This window comes from Anolis carolinensis, chromosome 6 (assembly GCF_035594765.1).
Source record: "Anolis carolinensis isolate JA03-04 chromosome 6, rAnoCar3.1.pri, whole genome shotgun sequence".
Lineage (NCBI taxonomy): Eukaryota > Metazoa > Chordata > Lepidosauria > Squamata > Dactyloidae > Anolis > Anolis carolinensis.
The window spans coordinates 41,857,295-41,880,359 of NC_085846.1; the positions used below are offsets into that span (position 1 = coordinate 41,857,295).

Here is a 23,065-nt window from a genome sequence, read left to right on the forward strand (position 1 = left end):
CTTCTAGATTATGCTCATATTCCAGCTGGTTTTTTATATTTATTTTCTACATTCATATATGTTTATTACATACACGCACACACACACATATATATCTTTTTTCACTATACCAACTGCAATAGAAAAGTATCTAACAAAAAAGAAAATAAATGGACACAATTGATTTGAAGTTTTACCTTGTCATATCTTTTGGCATTTTTTTTAAAAAAGCAAATCAACTAAAGAATAAAGGCACACTCTTGCAGATCATTAAAACCTTCATGTAATCTCAGTTAAGCATGGAAGTAATTTTTATTAATGTTTGTTCCAAGTTTAAAAAAAAAAAAAAACAGGGTTCTTGACAGGAAAGCCCATCAGGAAGAATAATAAACTTGGGAGAATAATAAATCTTCTCCCCATATGTGAACATTCAAAATCTCTATGGACGAATTATTTTGTATAGAAAAACATTATTTATTTATGCAAAAATCTGTTTTCTGTATAGAAACTATTTTTATGCAAACCCCCCCCCCCAAAGAAACCCACTGTTTTGTACAAAAACTCACATAGTTCCTTTGCAACACCCGAGGACATTCAAACAGGGAGAAGACTGAAAAGGAATTTTGTTCTGCTGTAGTAAGGGGAAAAATATTGTAACTTTTCATTACTTCCTGCAAGAATAAAAACTTGAAGATTTATGTTGCTAAACTGCCAAAAGGATAAAATTCAGATGGCCTTTGTGTAAATACAGCTGTGCATAATTCAATTTTCATATGGAGCATTTCTCATGTAAAATGTGTTCTATAAGAAAAAAAAATCTATCTTAAATAGAATTCTCAGGATTTATAGTACTAGAATGCTGAAAACTTTCTAAATATTAAAAGCACGCATGGCTTTGTAATGTAGATGATATAGTAATCCTTGATAGATAAAATAAGAAAAAGAAACAACACATGTTTTAATGTGTTGATCTGAATAACTGACCAGGAAGAGTTCCTGTTTTCCGATATCTTTTTATAGTCCATCACTCTCCATATGTGGTTCCTAAAGAATTTGGGGGTACAGCTTCAACATTTTATTAGTGTATACATACAAACACCCCTTCAAAGCAAAGACTGCTAGAAGTTAAAGGCGAGGGAAACTCTAAAATGCAAATACAAATATGTAAAAGGATAGCAAATGGCAGTGCACTCGTTCTTTGCTATATAATGTCAACTAATGTACAGCTTTCTTTAATCAACAATCTTACATTAAAAAAGAAAAGAAAAAGAGGAAACTGTTCTACAGTCAGAGCTCCACATTGGCTGGTGTCAAGGGCACAGGAGCTCCATGAACGTGAAAAGCACAAATAAAAATAGTATTTTTAAAAATCTAAGATCACACAACTCAAGGAATTTCTAGGTGTTCCAGCACAAGTCTATGGTCAACATCTGCTGGAAGTCGACTATAGAATTACATATAGGGATTCCTAGAGAGGACATTTTTAATAAAATTTACAAGAGTCAGGCTTACAACTCCAGAGTTCTTGGATGATAGCAATTTTCTGGATCAATTTCAATCTGATTTCAGGCCTGGCTACAGGACAGAGACAGTGTTGGTCGCCTTGTTGGATGATCTATGAAGAGAACTAGACAGGGAGTGTCCCTACTGGTCCTCCTGGACCTCACAGTGGCTTTCGATACCATCAACCATGGTATCATTCTGGGCCAGCTCTCCAGGATGGGGCTTAGAGACAGTTTTACAGTGGCTCTGGTCCTTCTTGGAGATGGTGGTGCTTTTGGACTCCTGTTTGATTCCCTGGCCTGTGGCTTGTGGGGTTCCTCAGGATTCAATCTTGTTCCCCATGCTGTTTAACATTTACATGAAACTGCTGGGAGAGATCATCTGGAGTTTGGAGTTCGGTGTCAAATTTATGTGGACGACACCCAATTCTATTACTCCTTTCCACCAAATGCCAAGAATGCCTCCTGCCCCTAAACCAGTGCCTTTCATTGGTAATGGACTGGATGAGGACTAATAAATTGAAAGTACCATATATACTCGAATATAAGCCTAGTTTTTCAGCCCTTTTTTGAGCTGAAATAGCCTCCCTCGGCTTATAATGGGGTCAAGGCCAGGCAACAGAACCTGGAGTCCATTGCTTGCAATATATGATATATTTCCCTCTTACCCCCCTTATCAGTGTGTTTTCCAAAGCCTCCCTCGCTCTTTACCCAGGGAATGTTTTGAAAAGGGAAAAAAGCCCTTGCAAGTCAGGAAGAAAAAAAAACCCATTAATCTTATAAAAGCATTTCCCCCTGAAATATTTGTTAATCTCTCCTACAGATACATAGGCATTAACCCCCTGCATGCATTTGCAGTCCCTATGTACTTATATATCTCTAACTATCAATATACATTAATTGTATATATGAATTTTTCCCTCATATGTGTTTGCAGGTCTTTGCAAATCCTATATACAAATAGATCCATGTACCTGTATATCTGTATCCATATATATAAATGATTGATGCCTAGATTAATGTAATTTTATTGGTATCTATTTTTATTTTGAAATTTACCAGTAGCTGCTTCATTTCCCACCCTCGGCTTATACTTGGGTCAATGGTTATCCCAGTTTTTTGTAAAATTAGGTGCCTCGTCTTATATACGGGTTGGCTTATACTCGAGTATATACGGTAAATCCAGACAAAACAGAGGTACTCCTGGTCAGTTGCAAGGTGGACTGGGGGTTAATGCCTTTGTTGGACGTGCACCAGCTGCACCCATACCTTGAGATGCTGGATCTGGCTATAATAGTCCACACCTTAGTTATATCCTGTCTGGACTACTGCAAAATGCTCTCTATGTGGGGTTGCTTTTGAAGATTGTTTGTAAGCTACAACTGGCACAAAGATCGACAGCCTGGTTACTAACTGGAGTGCCATACAGGGAGTGGACAACTCCACTGTTACGGCAGCTCCACTGGCTGCTGGTCTGCTTCCAGGCTAAATACCATGTGCTGGTCATTACCTATAGAGACCTAAACAGTTCAGGCACAGACTATTTGAAAAACCACATCTCCGTATATAGACTACCATGACCACTGCGATTAGCGGAGGAGGCCCTGCTCTCGGTCCCACCACCCGTCTCAAGCACAGTTGGTGGGAACGAGAGAAGGGGACTTCTCTGTGGTTGCTCCTTGCCTCTGGATTCCCTCCCTAAATAATTAAAAATTGCCTCCTCCCTCCTCTCCTTCAAAAAGCTCTTAAAAACTCACTTATGTACTTTAGCGTATGGAGAGGAGGAGGATTAATTCCATCTTGCTATATACCTCTGCCAAATTGTTGGACGCCCACCTTCATTTGGAACCAGTATACCGTCTTAGCTCAAATAATTATTTTAGTTAAAAATTTAAAGTGCTTTTAAGAATTTATTACGTGTAAAGTTTGAGGTGTATTATGTTGTTTATTTTAACTTGTTACTTTAATTTTATTGAGTCTGTCTTTGTTATATGTTACTATTGGCATTGAATGTTTGCCACTGTGTTTGATGTTGCTGGAAGCCACCCTGAGTCCCCTTGGGGAGATAGAGTGGGCTATAAAGAAAGTATTATTATTATATATTATTACAAATTAGGTGGACTGACTGTAGTTAGTTTCTGGTGCAATTATGCAGGAGAGTAAATTGCAGAGGAAATACAATATGCAGGAAGAGATACATTTTCCACAGTTTGATGTTGAGGGAAAGAGTGGAGAGGGCTAAGGATTCCTTATTTTCTATGCAAGTACAGAATAATTACAATCCTCTAAGTGTCTCTGCTTGTAAAGTGGGAGAATGAGATACAATGAGAGGCAAATGAGTTAGAAGGCTCCAATTTGTTCTGTACTCTAGTGTGGCAAAGGGTGGGCTCCTTTGGCTCCATTCATAAGCCTAGAAGGAAAAAAAAGGAAAATCTAAGTGTTTTAATTATGATTTTTGTTTTTTCTTCAGCTCCAAAAGTTCTCCTGGGCACTCTTTTATAAAATGTACATTTTTCAAAATGCATGAGACTTTTTCAAAAAATGTTGCTTTCAAAATAACTATTGTGGAGATTAACAATATGGGGAAAATCATTGTTGGTGAGATTTAAAAACATTCAACAGAAGAGAGGAGTGCAGCCAGAAAAACTCACCTTTTACATTTGCATCGCCGCCTTCTTCTGCGACCTTCAATTCATTTTTATGGTAGGGGAGAGAGAAGAATACATGACTTCATTAGCATTTATTTATTTATTTATTTATGGCTCTTTTATCCCGCCTTTTTCAACCCCGGAAGGGACTCAAGGCAGCTGCACAACATAGGCAATGCCTTTAAAAACATAGTACAATAAAAATAACCATAGCATTAAAACAATTAAAGCATTTAAATCCATACAACAAGTTAAAATCACATGATCCATAGGCGTAGTCTGGGGCCGTTCCATAGGTCAATTGCACATCTTTCATATCTAATTATTGCCCTAGATTTTCGAAGGCTTGGTCAAAGGGCCACGTCTTCACTTTTTTGCAACAATACTGTGTTGCATTGGTTTGCTGTTATTTTCCTTTTCTCTTTTAGTTCACAACGGTCTTGGGCATATTACACTATGTAATAAAATTAGAAAAATGCTCTGTTCCTGATTTGAAAGTGTTACTTCCTATTTAGTTGTACGGTACTTACTTTGAAAGTAGTTGTTATACTCCAGAAACTTTGTTTTTGTAGCTGCCACAAACCATGTTGAATTGGTTGAGACTCTATGAGATATCAATTGAAAAACTATAGCAAAATGTGCTGCAGGATGTCTCACAAAAACAATGTTTTTGCAGTTTAATAAACTTTTTCCATGTTTTTATGATAAAACCAATTAGGAGATGACATTTATAACCCAGGAACAAAAATGTTGGGGCAATTTTTGTATCTGACTAGTTTTGAAAAGAGATATATAGAAAACTGAAGATACCTCTAAACAGAAGTTCGTAAACCTTTTCCAAGTGCAACTATTTTCCATCCGAGAAATTTTTAGATGGCCCCAAGTATCTATATAAATTATGTATATAAACCAAACATTTCTATGAATTAGTCTCCAGTGTTAATATTGTATGTTTTATGTTGATTTTAACGATTGTTTTTACTGTAATTGATGTTTTTATTGGATAACTGTTTTATTGCTGTGTTTTGATGTTAGATTGTTGTATCGGGCAAGGCCCCATGTAAGCCGCCCCGAGTCCCTTCGGGGAGATGGGGTGGGGTATAAAAATAAAGTTATTATTATAATTATTATAATTATTATAATTATTATTATTATTATTATTATTATTATTATTATTATTATATTATTATTATTATTCCTGAAAATAAATCAGCATTTGCAAGGCTTGCAAAAAGGCTGTTTTTCCTTTTTGTGAGTACAGCTGAAGCATCTTCTGCAGAATCCACTGTAAACCCTGCATGTTGTTGCTAACAGATTTGTGTAAATGTCTAGGCGGCCTTCAGAAACCTTTTATTGATGGCAACTTTTGTGAGCCAAACATTGAGCTACGGGGCCCCAATTGTGGATCAGGACCCACACTTTTAGAAGCAATACTCTAAATAATATATAAATATCAGGAAGCTGCAATATTTGTTGCTGTTGCTCTTGTTTGTTTGTTTTTTAAATATCCAAATGAGATTTCTGCCGTCCCAGTCCATTTTCTGATAATTCCCAGCACCAACTGCAGTATTTTAAATCCAATCTCAAGTGGGATTATTTTTAATTTTAGGACTGATCAGTTCACCTATTTTTCTTTTATTTTAAAAGCATTATTGTAACCCTTTACAAAAATTTAAAAATGAGAGAGGAGGAGAAATTTTGTCTTGAAAATATAGAAGCATCTAAACAAACCATGGTTTCTTTTAAAAAACATATATGGAAGAGCAAGTAAAGAGAAATTGCTATTACCCACACGTCTAAAGAATGCAATAGGTGGCTGCAGAAGAAACAAGTGTCAAAATTGGACAAAACCCAGGGAGCTTGTTCTGAGAGGTCACACTTTCTTGTAACCATTTGGAAGATCACTCAGTTTCTTTCATTTTCTTTTCCTAATCAGAGTCTCTAATATTGTATCATAAGAGCTTCACGCTAATAAACTTCAATCAAGTTCATGGTTACAGTTTCAATCTGATTTCCCAACTACTTAAGTGGCTAATAAGTACAAGACAGAAAATTAAATAGCTACTTTGAACCATAAGAGAATGCCCTCTACATGGCAAAGGCAAAGTATAGGAACACATAACTGACAATAAGTCTTCATTTTCTGCTACATTTGGTGATACAGCTGATATAAGGCTGAGACTAAAATCTCCCCCCTGATTTCTTCCAACCTGTTCTAGTTCAATCATTTTCAATATTCTTGTATTCAACTGCACAGTTTCACCTACAAAGGACCCAACACAATACAATAGGCAGGATAACAATGTCACACTGTGGTTCCAGATTGTCGTACACTACCTAAACCTCCTCTTCTTTTTTTAAAAAAGGGCACAAAAATATTGGACTACTACAATTACCCCCTTACTAATGTTGTGTGCCTTCAAGCTATTTCCAATTTATGGGGACCCTAAGGTGAACCTATCACCGGGCTTTGTGTAGCAGAGAATGTATGGCTTGCTCAATGGCAACCGGTTGGTGTATAAGAATTCAAACCCTGATTTTCAGAATTGTAGTCCAACATTCAAACTACTACACCATATTGGTTCTCTTCCTAGCCACGACTACACTGCTATAATAATAACAACTGTTATCTGCATGGTTTAAGAGAGTACATTTCAAATATCTACAAGCTCAGAAAAAATACATTTCAACTTCGAGGCTCTCCAAATAACAAAAACAGCAAGTTGTAGTATTTGTTGCTGTAGTTTTGGGGCTTTAAGAACTTCATCAGACAGGCCGATTTGCCCATTGTGCACCCCTTGCTTCCCCCTTTCACCACAGAGCCCATTACATGACACACAGGGGCTTCCATATGGGCTCCGTGGCAAAAGGGGAGAGCAAGCGATGTACAGCAACATGGGAGGCTTCCCCTGTTGCCTTTGAAACAATGTGGGGGAAGCCGGGTGGTGGATGCTACCCCCTATGAGATCGGGGTAGAGATAAGTTGGGCGACGTGGGGCATGAAGAAACGGGTTTTCCATGCCCCCTGCCAGAACCCCACGGATTCCTCTCTATGTGTGGCAAATACATAGGCCTTTGTGATGAAGTCCTTTAAAAATTCCAAAAAACATTTTTGTTTCCTAGACTGTTTTGGGGTAGTTCCTGGTACTCTCTACAATATTTCATTCCTAATGTGAATCAGTTTCTTTTTAACTCTGGGACAAAACCAACCCCCCTTCCCTTCTTTAAAAAAATATCAGATTAACAATACTATATGGTGCATTGGTATGGAGCCCCAGATGGTGCAGCAGGTTAAACTGTTAAGTTGCTGAACTTGCTGATCGAAAGGTCAGCAGTTTGAATCCTAGGAGTGGGGTGAGTTTCTACTGTTAGCCCTAGCTTCTGCCAACCTAGCAGTTTGAACAACCTAGCAGTTCAAAAACATGCAAATGTGAGTAGATCAATAGATACCATTTTGGTGCTCCATGTAGTCATGCCAGCCACATGACCTTGGAGGCATCTATGGACAACATTGGTTCTTGGGTTTAGAAATGGAGATGAGCACCAACCCCCAGAGTCAGACACAACTAGACTCAGAGCCTAGGTATGTTTCAAGTGTAGGCGAACAGAATTTTGGCGCCCCCCCCCCAAACCAATCACTGAAAAATAAAAGTGTTGGATAAGCGAAAATGTTGGATAATAAGGAGGGATTAAGGAAAAGCCTATTAAACATCAAATTACATTAAGATTTTACAAATTAAGCACCAAAACGTCATGTTTTACAAGAAATCAACAGAAAAAGCAGTCTCAACTGCGCCCCCATATGTTTTGCGCCCCAAGTGACCACTTAATTCGCCTCATTGTTGGACCGGCTCTGACTAGACTTACCGTCAGGGGAATACACTTACATTTACTATGGTGCATTGGCAAAATGACATTTGACACTATAAATCTAATATTTAAAAAAAAATCAGAGAGGAAAATATTTGTGATCACTTCAGCAAACCATACAAAGATCAGTATCCCTTTTCCGGATACAAAGCCATTATGATTACACTCTTTAAGTGATGAAATATGCACCAAATTTTATGGCAATCTCCCTCCATGCCATTTTAGGAGTTAGATGAAATCCACTTACCACAGCACACTATGGTGATCACCAAGCTTATTGACAGAATGAAACAGCTGCCAACTAAAGGAACCCAGATGTAGATCTCACAGGAGAACATTGTCTTTGAATCCTCATCTGCAGAAAGAAAATATTGAAAATGAGTTCATGAATGAAAGGACACCACTTTGATACTTTATGCTCATTCTGTAACACTCCTCTGTGCTTTAGTGGCTCTGCACAATTATCATGCTATGATTCCACTTGGAAATGTATGGGAACACAATGTATCTCATGAAAAAGTCCATGTATATTCTTTAAAACTATGTGATTTGTAAGATAATAATATACATTTCAAAGATTTTTATAATTTCTCGTTACATTTGCACATTGCAGCTGACACACTAATATGTTGCGACACACAGTTTGGAAAGCTCTGCTTTAGAGCGACGGTTTTGAAGAGGTAAGTCAATCCAGCCTTAGTGACAAAAACAGTATCTTAAATAACACAAGACTGTTGATTTTATTCCAGACTAAGATGGCTATTTCCCTGATTAAGTATATATGTTCAGAAATCTAGAAATATGAATTTGACCCAGAATAAGTGCACAGTTCTTATGAGGAAACTAGACCTACATAGGAAATACCTCACAAGCTCTGAGGATGCCTGCCATAGATGTGGGCAAAACGTCAGGAGAGAATACTTCTGGAACATGGCCATACAGCCCGGAAAACATACAACAATCCTGTGATCCTGGCCATGAAAGCCTTCGACAACACATAACGAATTAGCATTATAACATTAATGTTATAGCTAAAGGTAAAGGTTTCCCCTGATGTTAAGTCCAGTCGTGTCTGACTCTGGGGGTTGGTGCTCATCTCCATTTCTAGGCTGAAGAGCCAGCGTTGTCCATAGACACCTCCAAGGTCATGTGGCCGGCATGACTGCATGGACCGCCGTTACCTTCCCGCCGGAGCGGTACTTATTGATCTACTCACATTTGCATGTTTTCGAACTGCTAGGTTGGCAGGTTAATGTTATACGCTCCTGTTAATTCATTATAATTTCCCCCTCCAAACTCGCTATTCTGCAGTAGACTCAAGGCACTGATCTTCACTAGACACCATTTTGAGGATACTGGGCTTTCTGCGCAATTTCAGTATATTATATGAATATATTGCAGTATATTATATGAATATATTGCACAAGATTTCCCTAGCCTAAAATGATACATTTTAATATATTGGTTTTATGGTTCCCGTCCCCTTGATCTGGTCATGTAAGTGTAATTTATCGTTATAATTGTATTTTACTTTTATTTTACTTTTTACTTTTACTTTGTTTAATAATGTGTTTTATGTTGTTATGTAATGTTTGTGTTTGCTTTTATGACAGTAAACCGCCCTGAGTCCCATCCGGGATTTAGGGCGGTATATAAATAAAGTTTTATTATTATAATAATATTATTATTCAGTACTCTCCATAGTGGAAGTCTGAAACTTAAACAGCTAGCAGTACTGCAACTTCAAAAGAATACTATGAAGGAGAAATGAGAGGAAAAACCAAGATATTTTGAAACGTCTGTATTTTGAATGGTTAACTTAATCTAAAAAATTACCATGCTGGGCTCATGAAGGAGGATTTAGGGAGATGTCAGTACTTGGTAGGGGATCGCTCACAAGAATGCCCCATATTCCATGTCATTGAAGCAATTCAACACAGTCAAATTTGACAGCTCCCATACCATGTGTTTTTTGATGTTTTCTCCAGCAAAAACCTCAGAAGACAATCTCTGTTTGTCTTCTCCTTCCACTTTTAGGACTTTTGTGGCACTTTTCTGACAATTTATAATGGTTGCAAACAGGAAGTCCCCTTGTATTGTGGAATAGGATCCATCATACGTAGTTATCACCCTGTTTTCAAAGTGTCAAGAACAGTGTGGGATAATGTCCTGAGAATGACCTTAAGGCACACAAGCCTGGGGAGCTTCTTCAGTAGTATTTATCCTTCTCCCTCTCTTACTTCTGTTCCTCCTGACCTTTCGTCTATCTTTAGTGCCCAGTCTCATAAGACCTATGTAACTGGGGCTGCATCTTCTTCTAGGTCCAGTTATTATTTCCTCCATTGGAGTCGTAGTAGTAGGGAAAGATGTGCTTGTGCTTTGCACTGCACCCCACTGTCCATCACATCCTATCCCCCTGAAACATGTACCTAATACAACTGTGCTGTCACATAAAGAGCTCCATCATTTGGGGATACTTTGAAGCTAATACAGTAGAGTCTCACTTATCCAACATAAACGGGCTGGAAGAATGTTGGATAAGCGAATATGTTGGATAATAAGGAGAGATTAAGGAGAAGCCTATTAAACATCAAATTAGGTTATGGTTTCACAAATTAAGCACCAAAACATCATGTTATACAACAAATTTGACAGAAAAAGTAGTTCAATGCGCAGTAATACTATGTTGTAATTACTGTATTTACGAATTTAGCACCAAAACATCACAATGTATTGAAAAGATTGACTACAAAAATCCAGAACCTTGGATAAGTGAATGTTGGATAAATGAGACTCTACTGTACCTTGGAAAGCTGTTTTTCACATTCTTTTTCAATTGGTAGATCTAATTGATACCCAGTATTCCTGCTTCTTGGCAGGGGGTTGGACTGGATGGCCCATGAGGTCTCTTCCGACTCTACTTTTCTATGATTTTGTTGAACTATAGGAGATATGAGTATATCATCCATGTTTGCTTATTTATATATTATCTACATCTCCAAACCCTCCTTAATAATTGAACTTGAGGGTTCTCCTGTGGTCTCTCATCGCAAGATTATCACAGCTGATGTCTCCTTCCCACTCTTAAATTTTAGTGAACAAGCTATGTTGTTGTTGTGTGTCTTCAAGCAATTTCCAACATATGACAACTCTAAGACAAAACTATCACGGAGTTGTCTTATCAAGATGTTTTTCAGAATAGATTTGTCATTGTTTTTTTCTGAGGCTTGGGACTTCATCCCACAAGGGGTTGGGGGAAATTCCTTGTCTTCTTAGTGTGGCATTTCATGTCGTTCCATCTCCAAAGGATCAGGAGAACTTACTTAATCCCATCACACATGTTTTCCTTCTCCCGTTTCTATAGAAATCATCCATTTGTTTTGCCATCACATGGGAGAGTGCAGGCTCCTTCAATTCTTCCCCCTCGTGTGTGTGTGTGTTTTTTACAATACTGTTTTAAATACATTGGAAAATAATTATTCACCCCCCCCCCCCCCACAAGCAATTTGGGCTGTACTGAATAACTAAAAGTTTCCTATACAGCAAAATAGCATTACATCGGCATTTCGAACATTAATTAATAAAATAATATTAATGTAAGAATTTTCCTCCCTGTCTCCTGCTTTTAAAGTAAGGGTTGGGGTGCATAGCACACGCCACAAAACGTATACAACATGAAAAAAGATAACAATTACCACCACATTTCAATTTCACCGTTTTAACCCGTCTCTATGCGCAGAGAACCATCCTAGGAATCTTAAATCCTTGCATTTCTAAACACTTCAGAAACGGGCTCAAATGGGGAACCCGTCATTCCATGGGCTGTGTGTGGCTCCATGTCTAGAAACAATGTGGGATAAAGCCCTTAGAGTGTGTGACTTGTCTAAGGTCCCTCAGTGGATTTCATAGCTGAGTGGGGATTTGAATTCTGGTCTCTCAGAGTTTTAATCTATCTTGCAAACCATCCTATTACACTGCTTTGGTTCACACCCAAAAGCACAAAACAGATGCAAGCTAAAAACATCATGAATCGTGGCCTTCAGAATAGGAACAGTTATACAAATTGTTTAACATATTTTTCTATGCCTTTTACAGTCCCTTATGGAACTAAATTCATAAGAAGGTGAAGGAAAACGTACCAGAGTCTCTTAGATTTGGACACTCCATGGGTTTGTCCTTTGTCTGCCTTTTGGTTGTAGTTGAAATCTGGTGTGGGATGGTGGGAGGCTGAGTAGTTGTCTCTGTAAACAAAATGATGAAAGTATTTTTGACCTGTCCAACATGCCTCATACATTACACATTGAGGAAGGAGCTCTACAATAATCTTCTATCCACTGAACTCTAGGGAATAGAGGAAGAGGAAGCATTTTATCAGAGCACCTGCCCCGGCTTTTGAAGCTTCAGGTGAGAAAGCTCACCACGCTAACATGTCATTTTTAAAATGCTTGTAGAGAGCACCTGCTCTTGAACCAAATCCAGAAAGGGGTGTAGACCAAGCTGGTTTCCCAAATAGAAAATCAGAAATACTTTGGGTGTACAGTATACAGTGTAAAGGTGGCTCATAGGGGAAGATAAGTTCCGGCCCAGTTTACCTGTCCGAACGTATCTTCCCCTATGAGCCACCTCGGATATTAAGATCATGTGGGGAGGCCCTGCTCTCGGTCCTGCCTGCCTCGCAAAAGCGACTGGCAGGGATGAGAGACAGGGCCTTCTCGGAGGTGGCCCCTCGGTTGTGGAACTCCCTCCCCAGAGACATCAGATCAGCCCCCTCCCTTCTAGCCTTCAGAAGGAAAGTAAAAACCTGGCTTTGGGATCAGGCTTTCAGTAATTAGTACAGTGCAATAAAAGACTTGGAATAATGTATAATTGATGACGGAACGACCTTGGATTATTATTTTCGTATGATGTGATTTTAATATTGAATGTGATATTTTTAAATGATTAACATGTATTAATTTAAAATTTTAATTGATTTTTAGTCTTTGCTGTATGCACAGGGTGTTTGAAAAAGAACTCCCTAGTTTTAAGTTAAAACACATTAAAACTAGGGAGTTCTTTTTCAAATACCCTGTATTTTAAGGCATCTAAAGGTTGCCATATGTAAGCTGTCTTGAGTCGCCTTCAGGATAGAGAAGGGTGGGTAGAAATGAGGTAAATAAATAAATAAATAAATAAATGATCTGAGAATAATTGGGAGTGAGGGAAAGGGAAGAGAAATAGCACAGTCTGGATCAGGGGTCCCCAAACTAAGGCCCGGGGGCCAGATGCGGCCCTCCAAGGTCATTTACCTGGCCCCCACCCTCAGTTTTATAATATAATATTTTTATATCATTTTAAATAATATATTGTATATACATATAATATTGATAATAATATTATAATGTTATACAATATAATACTAATAATACCATATAATAATATTAATTATATGGTATATATTACATATAATATTACAGTATAGTGGTATAGTTCAATATATAATATAGTAATATATAATGCTAATATTGTACATACAGCTGCTCTGAGTCCCCTTTGGGGTGAGAAGGGCGGGATATAAATGTAATAAATAAATGTAGTAAATGAATAAATAAATAATTTTAGACTTAGGTTCGCCCAAAGTCTGAAATGACTTGAAGGCACACAACAACAACAATCCTAATTAACTTGAGTATCTTATTGGCCAGAAGCAGGCCCACACTTCCCATTGAAATCCTGATAGGTTTATGTTGGTTACAATTGTTTTCATTTTTAAATATTGTATTGTTCTTTCATTGTTGTTGTTGTTTTGCACTACAAATAAGACATGTGCAGTGTGCATAGGAATTTGTTCGTTGTTTTTTTTTTTTTCAAATGATAATTCCACCTCTCCACAGTCTGAAGGATTGTGGACTGGCCCTCTGCTTAAAAAGTTTGAGGACCCCTGCATTGGATAGACCACATCAGCTCCTGGGAGGAAAGCAAGGGAAGCTCTCCAACTCATTCCAAAGAGAGTAGCAGGAAAATGATCTATTCAGACACAATCCATGTGCAGCAACCAGCCACTTTTGGTGTCCATTAAAGGTTTGTGACAGAGCTTACCTGGCAGGTAGACCGGGAGGCCTGGACTGAAGATCAGGTTCTGATTCTGGAGATTGACACAATAATATATGCCCTGATTGTCCTTCTGGAAACTCTTAACAGTTAAGTGATAGTTGTTGCCATCTTTTCTTGCACTATAGCCAACGATGGGGTCTGGCCTGATGGAGCCCCTTGTAGAGATATATAAAATGAATTGCATGGTGCTGTTTCTTCGCTGAGACATCCAATACATCCCATTATCTGCCTTGCTGGTTTCGCACTTGAATTCTACACTGCTTCCAAACGCTTGGGGTGAGGTGATCATCTTGGCTTTGATACTGTCACTTTGGGACTTGCAGCAGCCTAAAAAAAGAAGAAAAGCCTAGTTAGTTTGTTTACTAACTTCGGTCAAACAAGATTATGAAGCATATTCTGTCCTGAAGGAGAGAGGACATTTTTATTCTGTTGACTGACCAACCAGACTCCCCAGAATGACCTCTTTTGATTAAAAATGAGGTGAAAATCTCTTGCAAGACTCCAAGGGTGACCATTCACCATTTATTCAGGTTGTACCCCAACTGCTTAGCATTAAAAACAAAAAAATACAGTTTTTATAAACCAAAAGAAGGACTTTAAAAATTCCAGTGTCTTTTCCGGAAAGCCTTTGATGAGTGAATTCTGTTGGTTCAAGTTGTCTGCCTACATAATAATAGACCCACTGATTCGCCTTCTTATTGTCATTATTGTCATTTCTAGTACTTTAATGACTATGTCAATTACATAACTACCTCCCCCCGATTTGACACATTCGCCCTTTGGCCTAGACTTGTGTTTTATATCTGTTTTTAACGCTTTTTCCTGCAATATTGTTTTTATGATGGTTTTACTGATATTGTTGATTTATTGTTGTAAATTTATGTGTTTTGATTTGTTTTTATATTGTGATGTTGGGCAAGGCCCCATGTGAGCCGCCCCGAGTCCCTACGGGAAGATGGGGCGGGATACAAGAATAAAATTATTATTATTATTATTATTATTATTATTATTATTATTATTATTATTATTTTAAAGGGCATTTTTGCCAATCTGTATGGCATCCCTAGGAAGGTGGGGGGGGGGGGGGGAATTATACTCCAGAATTAGAGATAGGAAAGCTAGGAAGGGGTTGATGGAATTAATTAATTTTATAGGTTAAAAAGTCATTAAATTAAGTTTACATGAGAAGAGGAAAAATCTAGCCATTGTGTTTATGTTAAATGGTTACTCAAGTTTAAATCAACACCCTACCTTATCTGAGTGAAGTGCATTCCCCATTCTAATGTCTTTTTTTAAATTGGGGGTTTGACTTTACTTACCATGGATTTCAAGTGTTTCTACACCTTTCCAAAGTCTTCCAGATTCTATTGATACAAAGAAATGTCTATTTTCGGTACAGGTTGAGTATTCCTTATCTGATATGCTTGGGACCAGAAGTATTCCATATTTTGGAGGGTTTAAAAATATTTTGGAATATTTGTACACACATAATGAGATATCTTGGAGAGCAAGTCTAAACATAAAGAAATTGTTTATGTTTCAAACATTCCTTACACACTTAGGGCCCTTCCAGACAGGTCTTATATCCCAGGATCTGATCACAGGTTTTCTGCTTTAAACTGGATGATATAAGTCTGCATTGTCAGATAATCTGGGATAAACATAAAATCTGGAATCAGATCCTGGGATATAGGGCCTTTCTGGAAGAGCCCATAATCTGAAGGTAACAGTATAAACAATATTTTTAAACAATTTTGTGCCTGAACGATCAGAAAGCAAAGGTCTCATGTTCTCAGTTACTCCTTGTGAACAATTTTGGATTTTGGAGTATTTCCGATTTCAGAATAAGGGATATTCAACCTGTAATATGAATCCTTTACTATGTTTTGAATAGGTCAGGGCAATCAGCAACAGACTATTGACTTCAAAAACCCTAAATACAATTCATCTCAATGGATCTACTCTTGAGTAAGTGATCTGGTCCTTGTGACCAAGGCACTGAAATTTCCCATCTTTGAAAGACTAACAAAAAAATAAGATACTATTTTTTTAATCCAGACTTCTATTTTGGTTAAATAATCAGCTAAACAATGTACAATTTGCAAGGTGTCTAGAAGAGTCTCTCATTTAATGAATAATAAGTTAATTCTAGAGTTAAGTGAATGCTAAAGCCCAATGTACCACCATAGGCCACACAACTAACCCACACAACTTCTGTAACTTAGTATGGATGTTTGTTCAGATTTTATGTCATTATATAATTTTTGTCTATGTTGGTGTAATTTACTGATGTTAGGTTTAATTCATTGATCTTAGCTTTAATTTGAAGTTAGGTTTTAATTCCTGTTTTCATTTGTGGGGTTTTCCTGGGATTTTATGTCAGTATTTGTTTGTTTATTCAGGCATTTAATGTTTGCCATTGTATATTGGAATCTGCCCTGAGTCCCCTTGTGGGAATAGGGCAGAATAAAAATAAAGTTTATATTATTATTATTATATTATGACACAGCAAACAAGATAGATATGCTGGATTTCATATCACAAAATCACAAGTCGAACACTTCCCAAGTGTCTAGGACTGTGTGATGTATTTTCGGATGATGCGCGCAGATCCCAGCAGGGTGGCCTTTTGGGTTATTATTATTATTATTATTAAAAGGTAAAGCCGGCATTGTCCGTAGACACCTCCGAGGTCATGTAGCCGGCATGACTGCATGGAGCGCTGTTACCTTCCAACCGGAGCAGTACCTATTGATTTACTCACATTTGCATGTTTTCGAACTGCTAGGTTGGCAGGAGCTGGAGCTAACAGCAGCCGCTCCTGGCGCTTCCGGGGTTTGAACCTGGGACCTTTCGGTCTCCAGCTCAGTGCTTTAATGCACTTCACCATCGGGGCTCCTATTATTATTATTATTATTATTATTATTATTATTATTATTATTATTATTATTATATAAATTAAAAAGGAATTTAAATAAGCTACCCCCTATTGTTAGAAAAAGTGTGGCAGTTGCGCCTGTACCTTGGGAAGCCTGACTTGGCCATGGTGGTCCACACTCTTGTTACATCCCAAATAGACTACTGCAACAGGCTCTATGTGGGGTTGCTTTTGAAGACTGTTAATGAACAGACCCCGGACTATGATTTAGACTTATACAATTTTATCATTGATGTTTTAATTATATGTTTTTTATAACTGTTTGTGTTTGGTATCTAATGACTGCTGGTTGTGAAGCCGCTCTGAGGCTCCTCCCCCCACCCCGGGGGTGCGAAGGAAGGGATACAAATGTATGAAATAAATCTATATATATAAAAGAGTGATGGTATCACAGCGACCCACAAAACAACAAAACTACAGGCCCCCCAACCTTGAAATTTGACGACACAACCCATCATCCACAGCTCTAGGTTGATACAACAAAAAGAAAAGAAAAATAAAGTCCTAATTAGAGAGAGAGGAATAATTGCTTTTATCCAATTGCTGCCAGTTAGAAGGCTAAGCTCCTCCAACTTGGTCTCAATAAAACCCAATAAAAATAATAAAAAACGCTAAAAAATTAATACTATAAAATACCATAACAAAAAATAACTAAAAATTATACAATAAAATAATAAAATATAATAAATAAAAAGATAACTTACAATAAAATTAATTAAAAAAATACAAATAACGTCAAATAAAAATTACACAACGATTTTTAACCAATACCACCACCACTTTGCCACAGCAACGCGTGGCTGGGCACAGCTATTAAATAAATAAAATATTAGAAAATACCCAAATAAATTTACTTATAAATAAATATAAGAAAAAACCCTCGATTTTAAAAGTTAATTTTTACCACTATCTGGACTTACTACAGCTGCCTATTACTGTTGCAAAGATACTGAGTTTAAGTAGATTGGCAATGTGGTACATGGCTTACATGGTTTAAGGCTTTAGCGTTAAATTATTTTTTCTACTGAGGAGAATATTTTATCCAAAAATATTTTCTACTACTGCTGTATGCTGTTGTTGTTTATTTGTTCATTCGCTTTCGACTCTTCATGACCTCATGGACCAGCCCACGCCAGAGCTCCTTGTCGGCTATCACCAACCTCAGCTCCTTCAAGTTCATGCCAGTCACTTCAAGGATACCATCCATCCATCTTGTCCTTGGTCGACCCTTCTTCCTTCTTCCTTCCATTTTCCCCAGTATCATTATCTTCTCTAAGCTTTCCTGTCTTCTCATTATGTGGCCAAGGTACTTCATCATTGCCTCTAATATCCTTCCCTCCAGTGAGCAGTCGGGCATTATTTTCTGGAGGATGGGCTGGTTGGATCTTCTTGCAGTCCAAGGCACTCTCAGAATGTTCCTCCAACACCACAGTTCAAAGTTTTCTATACTAAACTTTTTTTAACCCAATATTGTATTTTGCTGTATCATATTACTTTCTCACCATCCTGAGAATATAAATTTAAGTTAAAGATGTGTTGTATAAATTGTGCATATTAGTAGAAAAGCGTGTTTAAGACTAGCTGCTATGACATGAACTTTGTTCTTTAAGTTAAAACAGATCTCAGCAATTGCTTCCTTGCTTTGCTTTCCTGGTTGTTTCTTTATCAATCTGTCAATCATCCATGAATACATTTATTGTGCTAGACAAAAACCTTGACAAAGAGATAACTTCAGGGGATTTAATTTCCCCTGGTTTGGTGGTGGGATGGAAAACCTCACTTTCAAGGATGTTTGTGCGGGTTTCTGCACCTGTAATGCAGGTGGCTGCCCCATTCCCTTACCACATCACAGCAGCGTGAAGGCAGAAATGGTGCAAGTGAATTATAGATACATTATGCTGTACTCCAAAATGCTGAGGATTATATGGAAGATTGTTGTATGGACAAACTTTCCGTGCTCTAAAATGCCTATAAACCAAATGGTGTAAAAGCACTTAATTTGACTGTAATAGCAAGTCTATACGATCAGAGCAAAGGCGTCTTTAGCCCAGTATTTTGTTCTTGTTGCTACAAAGTAAGATGGATGCGCAATATTCTTCTTTTGCTTGTAGTTCCTAACTCCTGAGGCTCGGAAATATACTGCCTCCGGTATCTGAAGGCATTCCTGTTCAGACTGGTAGACACCAATTAAACTTAATAAATAAAGCACATCCAAAGACCTATCTCTTCCAGCATGCATTTTGAACTCTTGTCTTGTGTTTAAAATAATAAAATAATAATAATAATAATAATAATAATAATAATAATAATAATAATTTTATTTGTAATTCACCATGTCTCCCCAAAGGGACCCTTTGTTCTGTGTATTTTCATGTGCATTTAGTAGAAATATATTTTAATATGTGTATAGAATGTTTACAATGATTATGTGTCTTAGCTATGTTGTATCTCGTCTCGAGTAGAGGAAGGTAAGAAATATAATAATAATAATAATAATAATAATAATAATAATAATAATAATATAATATCCTCAGCTGCTGTAAGAAAATTGCACAGACAGACAACAAACAGAGGCACAACTATGTGGCCCAAATGATTCATTGGAACGTATGCCTCAAGTACCACCTCCCAGCAGCAAATAACTGGTGGGATCACAAACCTGCAAAAGTATTGGAAAATGAGCACGCAAAAATACTGTGGGACTTCCGAATCCAGACTGACAAAGTTCTGGAACAAAACACACCAAACATCACAGTTGTGGAAAAGAAAAAGGTTTGGATCATTGATGTCGCCATCCCAGGTGACAGTCGCATTGACGAAAAACAACAGGAAAAACTCAGCCGCTATCAGGACCTTAAGATTGAACTTCAAAGACTCTGGCAGAAACCAGTGCAGGTGGTCCCGGTGGTGATGGGCACATTGGGTGCCATGCCAAAAGATTTCAGCCGGCATTTGGAAACAATAGACATTGACAAAATTATGATCTGCCAGCTGCAAAAGGCCACCCTGCTGGGATCTGCGCGCATCATCCGAAAATACATCACACAGTCCTAGACACTTGGGAAGTGTTCGACTTGTGATTTTGTGATATGAAAGCCAGCATATCTATCTTGTTTGCTGTGTCATAAAATAATAATAATAATAATAATAATAATAATAATAATAATAATAATAATAATAATATAATTTCAAGTTGCCTAGAATTGGTCTAATCCCTTTTAAAGCTGCCTAATTTGGTGGCCATTCAGTATCTCCCTATACTGAATTTCATATTTGCACTATGTGCCTTTATAGTTTATTTGATGCATCCCGGATTCCATACTTTCGATGCATTGTTGTTATTTGCCTTGAAGTTGACTTTGATTTATAGCAATCCTATGAATAAGAGACCCTTATGAATATTATTCATCAACTGCCATGTTCAGGGCTTTGTCTTCCACGGTTGAATCAAATACAATCAGAAGGCTTTTTCGTTCCTGACCATTGAGAATTTAGACATCTTTTTCCTTGTGAATATGTCTACAAAATCCAAATTGCATTCATGAATTGGCATAACCACTGCTGGATTACAATATAGATTAAATTGTTCAGATATTTGATATATGATTGCGCAGAGGCACCAGTTTGCATTTAGAATAGTAGACTTCCATTTAGACTGGCCACAATCCAGCATAGAATTAAAAACGCTGAACTGTACTGATTTCAATGGACTTTGGCATGTCTAACTTTGCGTTGATTTGCACATACAAAATATCAGACAGATAAATCCTTACAGTTAGGATGGAATATTCTTTCTCTGGGGACATGCCGTTCCATTAAGCAAGACTTTAATTTTTGAAATCTTCTTGATCTGGAGCATAATAATATTATTGGCTCACAATATAATAATGTTGTGAGCCAATATTATTATATTTCACCAAGACAGCAAATGAATACATTGTAAAATATTAATACTAATACTACTAATAAATAGTCCTGCCTTTCCCCTTTTCTGAACTCAAATCAGCTTACAGCAAATTTAAAACATTGTTATTGTCTTCTTTATATATTGTTCACATGGCCGCAGGGAACCAATGGGACATTTGGTTCTGTTGCTTTTAGAAATTATGTTTTAAAATTTTTCCAGAAAAGTTATCATATTGAAGACCACAACAACAAATTCTTTGCTAAATTGTATTTTTTAAATAAACTCAGCCTATTTAGTAGTTTTTTTTCCTTTTCCTTTTTTTTTGGGCTAGTTGATTAATTTGAGCTTTTCACCAATAGCTGTGTTAGTACTATGTACTAAATTTCAGAAGGATCCAGAAATCTTTATATTTGCCCCCCCCCCCCCCCTTTTGCACATTCTACTACAGTTCCCCCTTGGAATTTTGAAATTTCACAGGAATTTCAAAACATTTCAAAAATACAGCTTGTCAATGCGGTATTGAAAGACAGGACAAAGCCTTGCATCTAAATCACATTCACACAAGACAGTATTATTATGTTTCAATTATGGACTACTTGAAGAAAAACTCTAAAGTAGTCACTCGATACTCACATAGCATGAGTCCCAGAAGACAAAAAATAGAAGATTTTCTGGCCATTTCCTCCTTTTTGGGGGACAAGGGGGGACCGTCTTCTGAGAAGGCGCAGGTGGAAGGTTTGTCTGATGGTTAATGTAGCGGAACCTTCTTTCTGCAAAGGATATGATGTCAGTTGGCCCTCTAATAGAAGTGGGGTGTTCTTTGAAGCAGAAAAGAATGGAACAAGAGCAACCATGAAAAAGTCCTTTGTGTCCAGACTTTATTCCCAGTTATTGTTTCTCAGTCTTCCAGTGATCAAGCTTTAAATTATGATGTCTAAACAAATATTACAAGTATGAGGTTGCTTTATCTTGCATTCTTCCTAGGAGATCAGGCAGCACATAAAGAAAGAAAAAGCATCCTTCTTCTGCAAGGCACATATATTATCTGACCCCGGAGGAAAGGAACCAGCAAACTGGTAGAGTAGGGAGGGCTCAGCAAATGCAGGAACAGATCCGCAGCTGCTTAGTCAAAGAGACAACTATGAAGTGGTCTGTAAGTGTTTGTAGGTGTCCAAGAAGAGTAGAAGCTAACAGGCTTGTAGCCACAAAATGTTTTGGGATGGGTTGAAACTCCACCCTCCCCCACTCCAAGATGTCTTTTCAGGCCAGTTTCTCCTGATCTGGCACAAGATCTCAACAAGACCCTGAAATTATCACTATTTGCATAGGTTTTTCACAGGTAATCAGTCCTGAATCATTGCTCCCTTTTTAAGCCATTTCTTGTCGGCCACAAAGGACAATAGTTCCTAAAATTGGCAAAAGTTTTTTTTTCTGTTTTCTTCTGCTTTCTTCTTATTTCCTTTATTATCAATTTCTACCATTTTCAGCCAAGCACAAGTTGTTCAGTGGCACAAGTTACATGTAGCCACTGTGGTTATATTTCAAGTCAATAGCAACTCTATCCTAAGGGTTTCCTACCAAGATTTGATAAGATGAGGTTTGCCATTGCCTTCTAAGAGAGTGTAATTTTCTCAAGGTCATCAAGTAGATTTCCATGGCTGAACCATGGCTCAAACTCTAATTCTTAGTCCAATACTAAAACCATAGCAGTTAGCTGACTCTTCACATTGGAGTGCAATACAGTAGAACTTCTACATAAGAATGTCTCAACGTAAATAAGTTTTCACTTACAAATTCTCACTCAGCCTAGCATGAGGTTTTGACATCCAAATGCTGTTTTGACCTACGAACATTGCCCTTGCACTCGTTTTAACAGCAAGGTTAGGAGCCTCCGGTGGCCTAGGGGATAAAAGCCTCGTGACTTGAAGGTTGGGTGCTGACCTGAAGGCTGCCAGCTTCGAATCCCACCCAGGGAGAGCGTGGATGAGCTCCCTGTATCAGCTCCAGCTCCATGCGGGGACATGAGAGAAGCCTCCCACAAGGATGGTAAAACATCAAAACATCCGGACGTCCCCTGGGCAACGTCCTTGCAGACGGCCAATTCTCTCACTCCAGAAGCAACTCTGGT

General features: G+C 37.7%; 1 protein-coding gene across 1 annotated transcript; it reads right to left on the reverse strand.

The window, feature by feature from the left end:
• Nucleotides 1–245: 245 nt before the first annotated feature.
• cd8a (CD8 subunit alpha) lies at nucleotides 246–22,726 on the reverse strand. Its single transcript, XM_008113111.3, has 6 exons — nucleotides 21,571–22,726; nucleotides 14,078–14,419; nucleotides 12,139–12,240; nucleotides 8,247–8,354; nucleotides 4,133–4,166; nucleotides 246–3,891 (listed from the first exon to the last, which is right to left on the reverse strand). Exons 1-6 carry the CDS (start codon nucleotides 21,614–21,616, stop codon nucleotides 3,849–3,851), a joined length of 675 nt encoding a protein of 224 aa, XP_008111318.1. The 5' UTR covers nucleotides 21,617–22,726; the 3' UTR covers nucleotides 246–3,848.
• Nucleotides 22,727–23,065: the final 339 nt, after the last annotated feature.

Bases quoted from the DNA above. Each gene is read 5' to 3' on its own strand.
- cd8a (XM_008113111.3), bottom strand. From the start codon at position 21,616: ATGGCCAGAAAATCTTCTATTTTTTGTCTTCTGGGACTCATGCTAT. The intron at 8,355-12,138 runs GTACGTTTTCCT...TTCTTTCTGCAG, and splicing joins TCCAAATCTAAGAGACTCTG to ATGAGGATTCAAAGACAATG. The intron at 3,892-4,132 runs GTGAGTTTTTCT...TTTTCCTTCTAG, and splicing joins CGGCGATGCAAATGTAAAAG to GCTTATGAATGGAGCCAAAG.